This window comes from Pan troglodytes, chromosome 10 (assembly GCF_028858775.2).
Source record: "Pan troglodytes isolate AG18354 chromosome 10, NHGRI_mPanTro3-v2.0_pri, whole genome shotgun sequence".
Lineage (NCBI taxonomy): Eukaryota > Metazoa > Chordata > Mammalia > Primates > Hominidae > Pan > Pan troglodytes.
The window spans coordinates 18,202,959-18,221,262 of NC_072408.2; the positions used below are offsets into that span (position 1 = coordinate 18,202,959).

The 18,304-nt window shown below is 35.5% G+C and overlaps 1 protein-coding gene across 1 annotated transcript; it reads right to left on the minus strand.

The window, feature by feature from the left end:
• Positions 1-679: 679 nt before the first annotated feature.
• Positions 680-4,893, minus strand: LOC739442 (taste receptor type 2 member 43). The gene has a single exon (XM_001151274.7). It carries the CDS (start codon positions 4,891-4,893, stop codon positions 3,964-3,966), a length of 930 nt encoding a protein of 309 aa, XP_001151274.4. The 3' UTR covers positions 680-3,963.
• Positions 4,894-18,304: the final 13,411 nt, after the last annotated feature.

Below are 18,304 nucleotides of genomic sequence, written 5' to 3' on the forward strand. Positions count from 1 at the left end.
CCTCCCACCTTGGCCTCCCAAAGTAGTAGGACTACAGGCATGAGCCATCACATCCAGCCTGCAGTGGGAGTTTCCGAAGGTCAGATGCTACCTAGAGCTTCGGCTCATGTCCATCCCAAGGTGGAGCTAATCAGTTTGTAGTTATTACCTCTTCCTGAAAGTGTAACTGAAATGGATATGCATGGCAGCTGGCAGGACTCTCACATTATTCGTGAACTGTGGAGTAAGGGACATTATTATAGCAGGACCAAAGGGAACCCTCTGAAATTCTCCTCTACTGGCAACACAATGTATAAAATATAATAACCGCATTCCCTAAGGAATGGAACTGGTCACTGCCATGACAAAACACTTGCAAGTTACAGGGGATGGTAGTCCTTTCTATAATCCGATTCACTAAACCTATCTGGCCTCTACCAAAACCAGACGGGTTATAGAATGAATGCAGACTACCAGAAACTTAAATCAACACTCACAAATGCTTTCCAGGATGTGCTGTCTTCACTAAGCAGAGCAGAGCTTCTGGTACTTTTTACTGGGCTTGTGATTTGCTGAATGGTTCTTAATCTACACCCATTATGAGGAAAAATCAAAACAATTTGCCTTGTATCATAATAATAACACTGTGTCACTGTTTTATATCATGGCTATGTCACTTCTGTTCTCAGTTTAATTTACATTTTTTAAAACATCGTGATTATTTAATATATTAATAATATTACAGACCAGGCCCTGTGGCACATGACTGTAATCCCATCATTTTAGGAGGCCGACACGGGAAGATCATTTGAGCCCAGGAGTTTGAGACCAGCCTGGGTAACACTGTGAAATCCTAGCCCTACAGAAAATACAAAAATTAGCCAGGCGTGATGTTGTGCCCCTGCAGTCCCAGCTGCTAGCAATGCGGAGGTGGGAGAATCACTTGAGCCCAGAAGGTTGAGGCTGTAATGAGCTGTGATCCTGCCACTGAACTCCAGCCTCAGGGACAGAATGAGACCCTGTCTCAAAATAATAGCAATAATAATAATAATATATTACTTGGTACAATAATCAGGAAGTGGCAAGTTTCTTAACTATAGTAAAATACTCTAACGATGAATGGAAGTAAAATACCAGAAGAAAAGAAATCAACCTGAGAACATTCAGGGACCTACAGCATAGGTGATGTTTTAAAGCATTCAGTGTCCCTAGAACACATGTTGAAACAATCTTTTTTACAGTATATGGCATGTTGCTCTCTCTATAAATTTCCTATCACTACAAAAGAGACACAATATTTTGGGGGCCTATTGGGATTTTGGAGACAACATATTCCACATTTGAGAATATAGCTCTGACTCATTAATGAAGTTTCCCAGGCTACTGGTCTCAAGCGGAATCCAGAACAAAAGAGGGCTCTACAGAAGATATAGACTCTGCTCCAAGCTGCTCTGGCCACTGTGCCAGATGATCCAGCAGGATTCAAAGATGCTAGAAACATACATAGTGGTCATTATAGGACTCTGTGCATGTCTCTGACAAGCCTGTAGGAGACAGGAGAGCAAATCCCTATGGAATTAGTGCAAGAACATTCCCTCTTCAGCAGAGGAGTATCCTCTGTGTGAAAAACAAAACAGCAAGTGGAGAACATTAATCCAAGCATAGAGTCCCTCTAAACACAAGTCCCTATAAGCACAAAACCCTACGCAACTGTGGACGTCATATGCTCATAAAGCCAGCCATGACTGGAGGGTATGAGCACGCCTCGGTGGCACAAGGAGTGATGGTATTGGACACAAACATGTGCTTTCTTAGATTCCCTTCACTATGTCCTATTCCCCTGGCTAGTACCTTGCCCGATCCAGGTCATCATTCCATTTGGGACTTGAATGCATCACCACACTGTGGGCATAAGGTCTGACTTTCATGACCACCACCAAGGGACTGGATGATGGAAGACAGAACAACAGAGATGATAGTTCTGCCTCAAGGAAACCCTGACCAATAAGAAATAGAAGACTAATGACAGCTGAGCAGATACATTCTCCCTCCTCTCTCACTTCCACGGACTAATGCCAGCTGTGGTTTCCCCCTGTAGCCCTTCTGGAAAAAGTGCTGGAAGCCAAGTACACGCATCTGATGACCGTCATGCTGTCTCTCTCACCTCACTATGAAGTGGCTGCCAGCAGAGTCATACCAGACATCACCACACATTGTTTCACATTTCTTCCTGTCTCAATTTCCACACGTCCTTGCCATTTTTGTCTTGAATTTGACTTCTAAATAAATGTTAGCACTGTAATAACAGGTATTACATTAAAAACATTTTGGTAAAGTAGCTGGTTACTAACTCAAGTTTTTGAAATGAAATGCCATTTTATTTAAATAGTCAACTAGAAAATATCATAATACAAATATATAATTGACAATAGAAAAAAAAATTCAAATAGACCAAAGTTGTTTATATGATTTTTCAAACTATTGTAATAGGTGCCATCTAATTTTGATGTTCTACCTTGTCTCCAACTCAGACACCTGATACAGCTGCATCAAGACTATATTATTGTGATATTTCCCCTAAAATTGTGGAATAGCCAAACTTTTCCTTAGAGGAAGGATTCTGCTTGGATAAGCCTGTAATCTTAACCTGAGACCGGAACAGGGGAATTCATGCAACTGCAGATTTTGTGATGAGTTTCCTTTTCATTGGTTTACCACATCAGCTTACCCATTTTAGCCACCCATTTATTTGTTCATTAAAGTATTAATGAACGTAATAGAATTTAGCTGTGAACAGGACTGTACATTTCTTTCTTATAATAGAACTTCCTATTAAAGAATATGTCAACACCCTTTCATTTCATCATTGATGACAAAATTACAAAGTTACGGCTCATCCCATGCTTAATACATAGGGTTCACAGATACTATTTTAACATTTACAAAATGTTTGACTGAAATATTTTCCACAATTTCTATACTATATTTACATTGATTTTATTTTTCAAAAAGAGAGGATTTGAGTTCTCTTATCTGAAGTTTAGAAGGAATTTTACAAACGGAAGGTAAGGATATAATTAGCAAATCAGGGGCTTAAAAGTGCTTTAGAAAGAATACTAAAATAATTTACATGAGATCTCAACTTCAAAAACAGCTTTTCTTTAATTCAAAAGCGGAAGAAATGACGTTTCTAACTGCATATGCATAACTGATGATACCAATCCAGATCTTGATCATGATATTTCATCCCTTTATTAGAGAAGGGATTTTTTCCTAAGCTATTCACATATGAAATCTAATATTCCTGAGTACCGCTTATGGTAGACATACATTAAATTTACTCTGCATATGCTTCTCACTCAAATTCTATTGTGTGCATTGTTTTCTAACAATAATTCTCATTGCTTTTTACTAAACATAAAATAGAAATTCATAATGGAATAAAACACCGAGGATACATCCTCATTATTGATTTAGAATTGAATGACTGTACCATCCAATAAATTCGAGGTTCAAGCAATGAATTCTAAGCACAATGTGGTGTATTCCTGTGGTTCAAATAACAATAGAAAAGAGCAATATTTTTCCGGGGATAAGCTCTTATTTCTTAATAATTATAAATAGACATTGCAAATTCTACAAATGAAATAAAAAATACATGAATAAAATATACATGGCTTCAAAATTCTAAGAAATTTTTGTCATATTTTGTATAATTTGGCAGTTTGTATGGAAAAACAGAAAAGAGCGTGTTATTGTCAATGTTAAGTTTTCATACACAAATACACACACACGCACACACACACACACACACACATATATATATTTTTTCTAGACTGCCATTAGGTCAAAGACTTTTCTAGGTATACGTTTGGAAATTATTCATACACATAAAGTATAGAAAAACCAGTAAGAAATATAAAATGTTTCATACACCACCAGTTTGTTTCCTGCTAGAAGACACACAATGCCCCTCCCGTGAATCTATGGAGATGAAGTCTTCTCTCCTTTCACCCAGTACCTCATTTGCCAAAAAACTGAAAGAAAAGTCTGCTTTAGCTTCTTGTTTCCCCAAATCAGGATGAATGGGTGGATTGAAGGATAGCTGAATCTAATAGCTTTGCAGAACATGAAGACAGGTTTGTTTTCCAGACTTCCAAAACTCCAAACTGATATCATTATGGACAGAAAGTAAATGGCACATAACAAGAGGAAGGAGATCACAGTTTGCAAAGCTTTTATGTGGACCTTCGTGCTGGGATCTGGAGATCCTTTACCATGGAGCTGCATCTTCTTGAGATGTTTACACAAAGAACAGATTAACAGCAAAAAAGATAGTAGGGTCAGAGTGAAGGGTACTAAGTTTGCTACCATGGTTACAGTCATATTTGAAAAGTACATTGCACTCTTCAATTTGATCTTCCAAGTCATGTTTCCTTCAAATTCTTTTGTCCGCACAATCTCATTCATGTTTATCACAAAAAGATGACAAGCCAAAAATAGCAAAGGCCCCAACAACATCACCAGAATGACACTCTTAACTCTCCTCTTTAAGTGAAGAAAAATAAAGTTGGAGAAATTGGCAATCTTGAGCAAATAAAATATGCTGAGGCTAGTAGCAAGCCAGTTGCTGAAATGGTTGATTACTGCCCAGATATTATAAGCAGTAGTTCTTACTTCTACACTATTAAAAGCTGGATTCAACACAGTTGAATACCAGTTTAATAATAATACCCAGAGCAAACCAACTCTGGAGACCGCCAGAGCAGTGAGAATTTGGTCAGCAAAGGAGATCTTTTGTCTCTTGAACCACTCAATGGAATTTACCAATGCTATGAAGCCATTAGCAAAATTTCCAATAACAAATGTAACCACTACCAGACTGGAAAAAATGATGGGTAGAAAAGTTATCATGTCTGAACAGACAAAAAAAATTTTTTTTAATGCTGGTGTTGTGTCCGGAATTGGTTCCTGCAGGTGGGTTCGTGGTCTCGCTGACTTCAAGAATGGAGCCACTGACCTTCAAGGTGAGTGTTACTGCTCTTAAAGATGGCATGGACCCAAAGAGTGAGCAACAGCAAGGTTTATTGAGAAGAGAGAAAGGACAAAGCTTCCACAGAGTGGAAGGCAACGCAGGTAGGTTGCCGCGGCTGGCTGAAGCCATGAGCTTTTATTCCCTTATTTGTCCCCTCCCATTTTCCTTTTTTGTCCTATCAGAGTGCCCTTTTTTCAATCCTCCCTCCGATTGGCTACTTTTAGGATCCTGTTGCTTGGTGCATTTTAGAGCGATTGGTGCATTTTACAATCCTCTTGCTAGCTACAGAGCGCTGATTGCTGTGGTTTTACAGTGCACTGTTTGGTGCATTTTACAATCCCCTTGCTAGCTACAGAAACGTTCTCCAAGTCCCCACACGATTCAGGAAGTATAGCTGGCTTCATCTCTCAATCTAATATAACTGGGTGTGATTGCTTGAATATCCTGACCTTAAATTCTATATGCACCTGATTTGTGAATGTCCTGTGACATTCTTTTTACTTTTAATTGTTGTGACCAGTGTCAAGCCAGAAATAACCATGGCATGTTAACTGATGAGTTCAATGATCTCTTTATGGAAAACATTCTTATTTTCAAACAACTCAAATTAACTCATTCATTCACTGTCTGTTCTTGTTACAGGCTGGAATTATTCACACTGAAATTGACGTGAGACCTGAATCCTCATTTGCTAGTATGCAAATAGGGACATATTCGCTTTCAGTGTTTGCAATTTTTCCTTGTGTAACCTCTCCATCATTTATCTTTAGTGACTTCAGTTGTTAGGGAAGTTTTGCAACTTCATATATATATCATATAGTAAATGTCTAAATTCTCAAAGGGAGCTTCGTCATAACTAAGATCATTACCAATGCGGACTTTTTTAAATCACAGATTTAAATACACAGAATCCTAACTGCTTTTATCAAAGGCATCTCAGATTTTCTTGAGAACCACAGGCAGGCCAATCCTCCATAAGATCTGGTTGCTGCTAATACTTTCATATAACTTCATTATTCACAAACTCATAAATATGCACACAAATACACACGTGCACACCACTTATGAATGGAACAAATTATTTTCTTGTAATTTCCAAAATAAAACATGAGTTTCCAAGAGGCTGTGCAGATGAAATTAGTCCTATTTTCCCGGGTTTTCAGCCCATGAATAATATTTATTTATCAAACATATCTCTAATTCTTAGGACTTGGTAAAGTTCGTCTCAAGTCTAATGTTTAAATATTTATTATTATACAAAATATTTAGCAATTTTATAAGAATTCCTGAATACCAGACACTTTGATATAGAATCCTGCAGTATCCTCCTATCACAGGAAGACTGACTACCTTACCCCTGAACTTGGAGTTCAATCATTTCACTTATTTTGATAAACAAAAAATTACTACACTTTGCATAGAGATTTGAGATGGCTTCCATACTGGGGATTCTTCCTCTTTCCATAGAGATTTGAGATGGCTTCCATACTGGGGATTCTTCCTCTTTCCATTTACCATGAGAATATCGCCTGGCTAGTACACTGTTCCCAGAAGAAGAATGAGAAACTATTGAAGTCAGATTGCCGCCACCTGATCCAGACTAAATTGGCAAAACTCTAACGTCCTCCAAGATGCAGAATTTGGCGCATCTCAAATCACGACAGCCATCCACCAAACCTGGCTTAGAAAATAAAATCCAGGCCCAGTGCGGGCAAGGCTGAGGAAGGCAGATTATGAGGTCAAGAGATGGAGACCATCCTGGCCAACATGGTGAAACCCTGTCTCTACTAAAAATACAAAAATTAGCAGGGCGTGGTGGTGTGGGCCTGTAGCCCCAGCTACTCAGGAGGCTGAGGCAGGAGAATGGCATGAACCCTGGAGGCGGAGGTTGCAGTAAACTGAGATCACGCCACTGCACTCCAGCCTGAGTGACAGAGCAAGACTCTGTCAAAAAAAAAAAAAAAAAAAAAAACCCGACATCAAACGACATGTGAGATATAAATATCTAATGTAGTTTTGGAGGGTTTTCTCCTGCACAAAAACATAACTGATAAAAGAACTCTGCTAAACCAAAAGTGTGGGAAATATGTACAACCTTGTTGTGTCAGGAATTCAGGAGCCAAAAGAAAAAATAGATGGGGAATGGCAAAGGTTTGTCCTGTGAGATGGATAATTAAGGCTAGAAGAAATCCTTTGGAAAGATCTGGGGGTGGCAGATAACATCATCTCAAATTTTCTTATGTTGCAACTAAATAAGAAAGTTCCTATTTCAACTATCTTAGAATTGTGTAAGAATGTATACAAATATTTGATATTTCCCTTCGGTATATAATGAGATGAGTAATAATAATTTCTATATTTCTCCTAATTACAAATTTGTATATTAAAGTTATAATGCGCACTTAGAAATGAACCAATACAAAACTGGGAAATTCCACAGTGTATCATAAACACTCAAGTAACTATGATGCAGGGCAAGACAAGGAACACCTAAAACAGGCTAGATCCACCTCCATTCCACTTTCCAAGTCCCTAAACCCTTCTTCGCATCTCCTGATATAAGCAATATCCATAATTTATAATGGTTATTTCCTCAATTTTCTTCATACTTTACCAACTAGGTATGCAACCCTAAACTCCATCGCTTGGTCTGGCCTGCTTTGAACTCTGTATAGGTGCAATCCTATATGTTCCTCTTGTTTGTGGCTTCCTGGACTCAACATTATGTTTCTGAAATTTAGTCACATAGTTGCAAGCACATGTGATTTTTTTTCACTTCTCTATATTGTTCCATTGCATGGAATTACTGTAATGATTCATCCAACCTTAATATGTATTTGGCCAGTTTCTTTTTTGAACAGTTATGAATAATTCTACTAGAACATTCTTTCATATATCATTTGATACAATTCCTTTGCATATATACCTATGAGTAGAATTATATTATCATTGTTCAAAATCTCCTCATAGACATAGAAAAGTTTAGAAAATAATTTAACTAAACTTACTCCTGTCACCTTTACCTCCATTCTATTTTTTTCCATTTGCATATGTCTTATCAATTGTATAATTACCCCAACAAGACATTATTTTCTAAACATTCATTTAGAATTATGCACATATTTACCACTTTCATTAATTTGTATTCCTTCTTGCATATTCAACTTAATATTTTCAATAAGACCCTTTATTGGCCAGGCAGGGTAGCTCACACCCATAACCCCAACATTTTGTAAGGCTGGGGCAGGAGCACCCAGGAGTTCAAGACCAGCCTGTGCAACACAGCGAAACTGCCTCTACAATGAATGAAAAAGTTAGTCAGGCATAGTGAAGCTACTCACAAGGCTGAGGTGGGAGGATGGTTTGAGCCCAGGAGTTCCAGACTGCAGTAAGCCATGATCCTACCACTGAACTCCAGCCTGGACAACAGAGTGAGAATCCAACTCTACCAACAAAAATAATAATAATAATTTTTCTTTTATCTGAAAAGATATATTTTAAGTTTCTGTTTATCAAGATCTATTCTACTTTTGAAATACACTGAAGACATGAATCCATTGAACTCTAGCTTCATTTTTGTCTGTTGAAAATCAGGTTGTCGTTTAGACAGTTATTCCCTTTAACATAATCTATCTTTTCCTCTAGTTACTTTTCAGGTTTTCTATTGGTCTTTGATGTTCTGTCATTTTATGTTAATTTGGTTTTAGTTATCATGTCTGAAGTCTGATAGTTTCTAAAAATATATGAACTGATATACTTTATCACTTTTGGAAAAATCTCCACATTGCTTCTGCCCCATTTGCTCTCTTCTAATTTTCCGGAACTGCAGAAGTATGTTAGTTGTTCCGATTGTAGCTTCACTGTCTGTGACCCTCTAGCCTTATATTTTCTACCTCTTGGTCTCTTTATGCTTCATTCTGGGTAGTTATCTTCCAATTCACTAATTCTTTCTTATGTTTAACTGGTTGTTAACGCTATTGGATTCTCAAAATTGATGACCCTTTTTTTTGTCTTATTGTTTTAGAGGTAGAAATGAACTTTTTGTTCTCCTTATATAAATCGATTTCTAACGGAGAAACTAAACCAATATTCCTAAAATCAAGTTATTAAAAAAAGTTTTTTTAAACTTTTAGTATACCTGACATGAAAATGGTAATGATATTTTTATTTTTGTAATACTTTGGTCAAAGAAGAGAGTAAAAGCAGGATCTAGGCAGCCTCATGAAACTCGGAAAAAACTGGAAATTGATTTCATGTCAATAGCTTTTTTTGGATAGTAGCTTATCTGTTGCTGGGTCATCACCACAAACTCTTTTCACAGGCAAATTCAATGAGCAGCACTGGATCTCAAAATGTCATTAGAATTAATTACATATAGAATCTCAACCACAGCTCCATCATTCCATTCCATTATTTAAATTTTATGCGGTTTTTGTTTTTTTGTTGTTGTTGTTGTTTTTGAGACGGAGTCTCGTTGTCTCCCAGGCTGGAGTGCAGCGGCGCAATCTCGGCTCACTGCAAGCTCTGCCCCACCGGTTCACGCCATTGTCCTGCCCCAGCCTCCCAAGTAGCTGGGACTACAGGCACCCACCACCACGCTCGGCTAATTTTTTTGTATTTTTACTAGAGACGGGGTTTCACCGTGTTCCTCAGTATGGTCTGGATCTCCTGACCTCATGATCCGCCCACCTAGGCCTCCCAAAGTGCTGGGATTACAGGCGTGAGCCCCCGCGCCCGGCCTATGCTGTTTTAATTAGCAAAAATCAAAATTTCTTAGTTTATAACAATCATTAAAATATCAAATAGTAAAACATTACTTACGAGTTTATCAAAAAATGAAGGACATCTGATATAAGTAGACTTTAAGTCCCACGGAAACAAAACTGAATCTGGTGCTTCTATGGAATTCCACCATTTAATCCTATCCATGAATATAGTTTTGGTTATAGAACTACAACCTTCTAACTCCATCATCACTCACTCAAGTGTGACAGAAGATCTGGGGTCTTACCTCTGTTTGACAGTTCGGTCCTAAAATCTGCTCTTTAGAAATAAAAGCGTGCTCAAAAAATGTGTTATTTGCTGTATCTTTCTTATTAAGGAATTTTATTTACACGAAAATCTAAATTGTTTCTATCATGATCATAGTCAAAGGAGGATTCATTGACGGTCATCCATAAATAATTATTTGCTTAAGCAATGTATTGTAAAATAAACTACACTTAATTTCTAAATCTAAATGTATTGGAGCTGGACTTGAACTTTGCTGTTTACTATTGTAACTTTCCCACAATGATGATCTTTTAAAAATTACTTATTTTCCAAATTATGTATTTAAATATTTCAAACACAAATCATTTCATGAGATAGATGAAGATATAGATGACGAAGAGAATGATGATGGCAGGTGAAAGGGAGAATGCTATTTGGTAAATGTGATTTCAGGCTTGTATCTAAGTACTGGAGCTCAGCGTGATGACAGAACACTATTATTCTTCCTCACGGCCTCATGATTCTTCTATGATTCTCAGCATTAGGCCTAGACAAGTACCCTCACATGGTATTCATCAAGAATAATGTAAAACCAACATATTTTCAACGATTTATTTGTTTTTGTTTTTTTTTACTACATTTCAAAATTCGACAAGAAAAGCGACCTCCAACAATTAGGATTCTATTTTGGGATTTTTTTTTTGGCATTTTCAAATACAAACATGGACAAATATTCTATGCAATAATACACTATATCAACTTTAGTTTATATTTTAATAGCATCATTAGCAAGCCAAATTCTTGTAAATGCTTTTTCCCATTCTTAGCTATGGTGACTATATCTGGATTATTTTACTATAGCAGTCAAAGTAGAATTATATATGCACAAACATACTCAAAGATCATGCTAAATATGTTTTATACCTTAAAAAATTTGCCTTTCTATGGTATTTTTCTCTAATGTAGAGCCAAAAAATTTATAGTAACAAAATATTTAACCCAACACACAGGTGTACACATGAATAGTATTGTGAAATTAAAATGCTAAAAATATGAATATAAATATTTCATTTAGAGACACATTTTTGGATATATTTATTTTATTTAATATCCATTGTAGTATAATTTATTGGAAATTCATGAATTTCTAACACTTTCAAATGTGTATCATAAATAATCAAATTGGAAATAAAAAGTGTATATCAATAATAAATATTCAAATTTTGATGTTTCAAATTCATATTAGCATTAAGAAGGTGGATTTACAGTTCTTGCTTATCTCTCCCTTTTTTAAATTAATTTAAGAAAACTTTTGGGCCAGGTGTGGTGGCTCACACCTATAATCCCAGCATTTTGGGAGGCTGAGGGAGGTGGATTGCTTGAGCACAAGAGTTCAAGCCCAGCCTGGGCAACATGGCAAAACCCTGACTCTAAAAAAAAAAAATGGAAAAAATTAGCAGGGCGTGGTGGTGCACGCCTGTTGTCCTAGATATTCAGGAGGCTGAGATGGGAGAATCACTTGAGCCCAGGTGACGGAGGCTGCACTGAGCCAAGATTGTGCTTCTGCACTCCAGCCTGGGCAACAGAGTGAGACTCTGTCTCAAAATAAAAAAAGAAAAGTTTTAAATTTTAATTTGGATTTCTTAGTACCATAATGCTCTATTCTCCTTTATTCAGCAAAAACTCTAATTACAATGGTATCTATGAGAATATGCTGTATCACCCTAATTTTATACTTAGAAATATACTTTATGTTTCTGCTTTTTAAACATTTTTTATTGTGGAGCATAACATACATATAGAGAGTAATAGCACAAAAGAAACAGAAAGAGAAAAAATTATAACATTAACATGGAGGTTACCACACATTGGTAAGAAAAAAGAATTTGCCAGCCATCCAGATAATCCCAATATATGTCTTCTTGTTGATATTTTCCTCCCTCTTGACTATTCCAATTGTTATCATGATCACTCATGTTTCACTGTAGAGTTTTATCACCAATGTAATAAATTACAATTATTAAAAATGTTTTTCAAACTTTATGTAAATGAGATTATACTAAATGTATTTTTCCTCTTGATAATTCCTCTCACATCTGTATTATTATCTATGTAGCTCGCATTTGTTCATTTTCTTTGTTGTATTATTCTGCTGTAAACATGTCAGTCTTGTTTGTTAATTTTGATCGCTGTATAGTATTCCATTGTATAAGTATGCCACAATTTGTTTATTCATTTGGAGGACTGATAGACATTTGGAGGACTTCTCAACTTTAGCTATTGAAACTCAGTGATATGCATGTGAATGTATATGTATTCTGATAAGCGTATAAGTACTGGGACTTAGGATGTGATCCTTCATCTTAATCAGATAATGCCATACTCAGCCGAAATGATGTCACAGATTTATAATTCTAGGAGTAGTGTATGAAAATTCCCATTGTGTTGTATCCTTTCCAAAATAAGTAATGTCAATTTCAAATACTCTTTTGTTATAAGCAAGTGTACTTATACTGGAAATACTTCCTTTAATCAATCATTATGTCAAATGACTTTGAAAAAATAAAATTAGTTAACAGCATACTGTAAGGGACATTTCAGGATTGTTGAACAACTCTTAAAAGGACTCAAAGAAAAAAATATTGAAATATAAAAATAGTCTACAAGTTTAAGGTAGGTGTCCATGGGAAAATATAAATATATTATTGTTGTTATTGAAAAAATGATTGGTAGTAAACTTATCATGTCTGAATTTTTTTAAAGGCAGGCCTGATATCCTGTCAAGATTCCCTTTAAGATCCTGACCTTTACTTCTATTTCTGATTCCTGAATGTGCAGTAATGTTGTTTTTCCTTTTAAATTCTGTGACCAATGTCAAACAGGAAAGCATCTCAATATGCCAATGGATGAAATCAATGCTCTTTATGGAAAATATGATAATTTCCAAAACAGCTCAAATTAACTCTTGTTCAAACACAATGTCCTTGCTGTAAGATAAAATTTTTCACATCGTTGTTGAAGTAAAAGCTGAATTCTCATCTACTAGCATGCCAATGAAGAGTTTTTTAAATGTTCTGCAATTTTTTCCTTGTTTAAACTCTCCATAATTTGTGTTCAGCAATTTTACAACCCAATACATAGATGACACATTGGTTGTATGACCTGGTAGAGGGAGCTTGGGCATAACTAGGATCATCACCAAAGTAGATCTATATTTTCAACGCCAGTAATATGTAGAATGAATCCCGTCTTTTCCTACCAAAAGTATTTAAGGTTTTCTTGGGAACCTCAGAAAGGCCAATAATCCTTAAATCCTGGTGGCTACTAATACTTTTGTATAACTTATTGTTTACAAGCTCATTCATACGAACACATTCACAAACATACACACATACATACATACTCTGACCCTCTAGCCTTATATTTTCTATCTCTTGGTCTCTTTGTGCTTCATTCTGGGTAGTTATCTTGCAATTCACTAATTCTTATGTTTAACTGGTTCTTAACTCTGTCTATTGGATTCTCAATATTCATTACTCTTTTTTATCTTATTGTTTTAAGGGTAGAAATGAACTTTTATTCTCTTGCTATAAATCATTTTTAATGGAGAAACTAAACAAAGTATTTATAACACCAAGTTCTTAAAAAATAGTTTTTATAAATTTTTAGTACACCTGACATGAAAATTTTAGTGATTTTCTTCTTTTTGTAATACTTAGGTCACAGAAGAGATCAAAATTATGGTCTAGGCATTCTCCTGCCACTGGGAAGAAACTGGAAATTGATTTGATGTGAGTAGCTTCTTTTGAATAGTAACTTGTCTGTTGCTGGGTCATCACCACAAACTCTCCTCAAAGGGAAATTCAGTGAGCAGCACTGGATCTCAAAATGTCATTACAATTAATAAAATAGAGTATCTCAACTACAGCTCCACCTTTCTATTCCATGATTTAAATTTTACTCTGTTTTTATTAGCAGAAATCAACACTTCTTCATTTATAACAATCTTCAAAAGATCAAAGAGTAAAACAGTACTTACAAGTTTATGAAAGATTGAAGAACTCTTAAGTCTCATGGAAACAAAACTGAATCTGGTGTTTCTAAAGAATTCCACCATTTAATCCCTATCCATAGTATAGTTTTGTTTATAGAACTATAACTTTCAAACTCCACCATCACTCACACAAGTGTGACAGAAAATCTGAGGTCTTAACTCTGTTTGACTATTTGGTCCTAAAATCCTCTCTTAGAAATAAAAGCTAGCTCATAAAATGTATTATTTGCTTTATCCTTCTTATTGGGTAGTTTTAGTTACACTAAAATCTAAATTGTTTCTATAGTGATCATAATGAAACAAGGATTAGTTTAAGCTCATCCATAAATAATTATTTGCTTAAGCAATATATTGTAAAATAAGCTATACCTAATTTCTAAATCTACATGTATTGAGCATGACTAAGCTTTGCTGTTTACTCCTGTAACTTTCCCACAATGACGGTCTTTTTAAAATTACTTATTTTCCAGATTACGTATTTTTTAAATTAACTTTTCTTTTTTTGTGTGTTTTTATTTTTTTTATTTTTTATTTCTTTATTATTATTATACTTTAAGTTTTAGGGTACATGTGCACAATGTGCCGGTTAGTTACCTATGTATACATGTGCCATGCTGGTGTGCTGCACCCATTAACTCGTCATTTAGCATTAGGTATATCTCCTAATGCTATGTATTTAAATATTTCAAAAATAAATCGTTTAATGAGATAGATGTATATATAGATGATGATGATAATAATTATGGCAGGTAAAAGGGAGAATGCTATTTGATAAATGTGATTTCCATCTTGTTTTTTAAGTACTGGAGTTCAGGGTAATGAGAGAACCCTACTATTCTTCCTCATGGCCTCATGTTTCTTCTATGATTCTCAGCATCAGGACTAGAGAAGTACCCTCACGTGGTAGTTCATCAAGAATAATGTAAAACCAACATATTTTCAAGAATTTCTTTGCTTTTTTTTTCTTTTACTACATTTTAAAAATTCATAGCAAAAGTGACATCCGACAATTAGGATTCTATTTTGGGGCTTTTTGGGCATTTTTCAATATGAATATAGAAAAATACTCTCTGCAATAATACAGTATATCAACTTTATTTAATCTTTTAATAGCATCATTAGCAAGCCAAATTCTTGCAAGGCTTTTTCACATTCTTAGCTATGGTGACTAAATCTGGATTTTACTATAGCAGTCAAAGTAGCATTATATATGCACAAACATACTCAAAGATCATGCTAAATATGTTTTATATCTTAAATTTGCCTTTCTATGATTTTTTTCTCTAATGCAGAACCAAAAAATTTATATTAACAAAATATTTTACCCAACACACAGGTGTACACATGATTAGTATTGTGAAATTAGAATGCTAACAATATGAATACAAATATTTCATTTAGAGACACATTTTGGGATAATAGGTCTATATATTTAACCTCCATCGTACTATAATTTATTGGAAATTCATGACTTTGTGACACTTTGAAATGTGTATTAAAAATAATTAAATTGGAAAGAGAAAAAAGGTGTCTAGCCATCATAAATATTCAAGTTTTGATGTTTCAAATTCATATTAGCATTAAGAAGGTGGATTTACAGTTCTTGCTTATGTCTACTTTTTCAAAAAATAATAATTTAAGAAAACTTTCAGGACAGGTCTAGTGGCTCACATCTGTAATCCCAGCATTTTGGAAGGCCGAGGTAGTTGGATTACCTGAGCACAGGAGTTCAAGTCCAGCCTGGGAAACATGCCAAAACCCTGTCTCTACCAGAAATAGAAAAAATTAGCGGGGCATGGTGGTGCACTCCTGTTGTCCTAGCTACTCTGGAAGCTGAGATGGGAGAATTACTTGAGCCTGGATAGCAGAGGTTGCACTGAGCCAAGATTCTGCTTGTGCACTCCAGCCTGGGCAACAGAGTGAGACCCTGTCTCAAAACAATAAGAAAAATTTTAAATTTTAACTTGGATTTCTTAGTACCATAATGCTCTATTCTCCTTTATTCAGCAAAACCTCTAATAACAATGGTATCTATAAGAATATGCTGTATCACCCTAATTTTATATGTAGGAATGTATTTTATGTTTCTGCTTTAACTTTTTTTTTTAATTGGGGAGCATAACATACATATGGAGCATAATAAAACCTAATAAACAGTAAGAGAAAAAATTATAACATTAACATCGATGTTACCACACCTTGGTCAGAAAATAGAATTTGCCAGTAATCCAGACACTCCCAATATATGTCTTCTTGTTGATATTTCCCGTTTATCTCCTCCCTCCTGATTATCCCAATTGTTATGATGATCACTCATATGTTTCACTGTAGAGTTTTATCACCAATGTAACAAATTACAATATATTAAAAATATTTTTCTTGAACTTTATGTAAATGAGATTATACTGAATGTATTTTTCCATCTTGATAATTCCTCTCACATTTGTGAGTATTATTATCTATGTAGCTCAAATTTGTTCATTTTCTTTGTTGTATTATTCTGTTGTAAACATGTCTGTCTAGTTTGTTAATTTTGATCACTGTATAGTATTCCATTGTATAAGTATGCCACAATTTGTTTATCCATTTGGAAGTCTGAAAGACATTTGGAGGACATGCATAAAGATAAATTTATATTCTTATTTCATACCATACACAAAAAATAACTCATATTTAATTGATTATAGAGCAATATGTAAAAGGTGAGATTAGTAACTAAGATACTAAAACATACTACCTGTACAACTGCAAGTAATATAAGTGGGTTAATCAACCATAATTCCATCTGTATATTTCTCTACTTAGATCATTATTTCTATAATAATAATAATCCCCTGCATAGTAATCTATCAATATCTATAATGCTATTTTAAATAAAACTAAATTAGATGGTGGGTCACCCTCACTCTGATTTAGTGGAAATTCAAGCAAAAATATTATTGATACTCCATCTTTCTCCTTAGATTTTTGGTATTATTACTTCTTTCTATTTTTCATTTTTTGAGACATGGTCTCACTCTGTAGCCCCAAATGGAGTGCAGTGGTTTGAGATTGGCTCACTGCTGTCTACAGCTCCCAGCCTCAAGCTATCCTCCCACATTAGCCTCCCAAGTAGCTAGGACTACAGATGGATGCCACCACACCTGGCTAATTGTTGTATTTTTACTAGAGACTGGGCTTCGCCGTTCTTCCCAGGTTGGTCTCCACTAATTGCACTGAAGAAATCTGCCTGCCTAAACCTCCCAAGCTGCTCAATTACGGGCTTAAGCCAGAGCACCCACCATCGTACTGTTACTTCTAAATGTAAATTTGACATTTGAAGGAAAAATATTTACATAATGTGCTATATGCCAAGATATGTGAATAAATAAACAATATAAATGGATAATCACCCTTATGCCTGTCTGTTGACTGATTTGACTACATTGTCAGTAAGGAGAATACATGAGATCACCAACACAACAGGCATCATTGCAGAGATTGAAGAATTGAGACCCTGTTGAAAATTGATATTTTCAGTTTAGAGACAAAAAAGAACTAGCAAAGGAGACTGAGAAGTGCTGCCCAGTGAACAAAGATAAAATCAGGAGAGGACAGCATCCTGAAATGCAAATAAACTATGTTCAATGTGGCTAATAGAGCATGCAACATGAAGACTAACCTCAGCAACACAGACTCTGGTGATCTTGCAAATGTCAGAATCAATGAAACGATGACAGTAGCAGCTTCATTGGAATGAGTTCATAAGCCAATAGTTGAAGAGGCTTCATACTTTGATAAATACTTATAAACCAAGAGCAAAATGGAGCTGAAAAGCTCATTCCTAAGGTCAGCCGTAGAAGTGGAAAATCCAAGAACCTCAACCAGTTGTCAGGACTGAGCCAATTCAGAGAACAAGAATTCAATAACTGAAGGGAAGCTTAAGTCCCCTTGATAAAAGATGCAGAAAATTCACCACAGAATATTCAGAATGTATTCATATGATGCTTTCTCAAAGACCTGTAGCCATTTCCCAGAAAATAGTACTCAGAGGGAAGGACACACATCCATACCATCTGAGACTTTTAGGTATAGGGCTCTTACAGTACGTAGTTAGTCAGGCATGAGTAGGGCAGAAGAAGGCTCCCACCACCCACAAGGAATGTCAGGTGGCCATCAGCTGATGGCCTGGCAGTTGACACCCTGCCTCTCTAAAAATAATAATTGGTCATAGGTGCCAGGGAGAGGCATTTCACAATAAATAA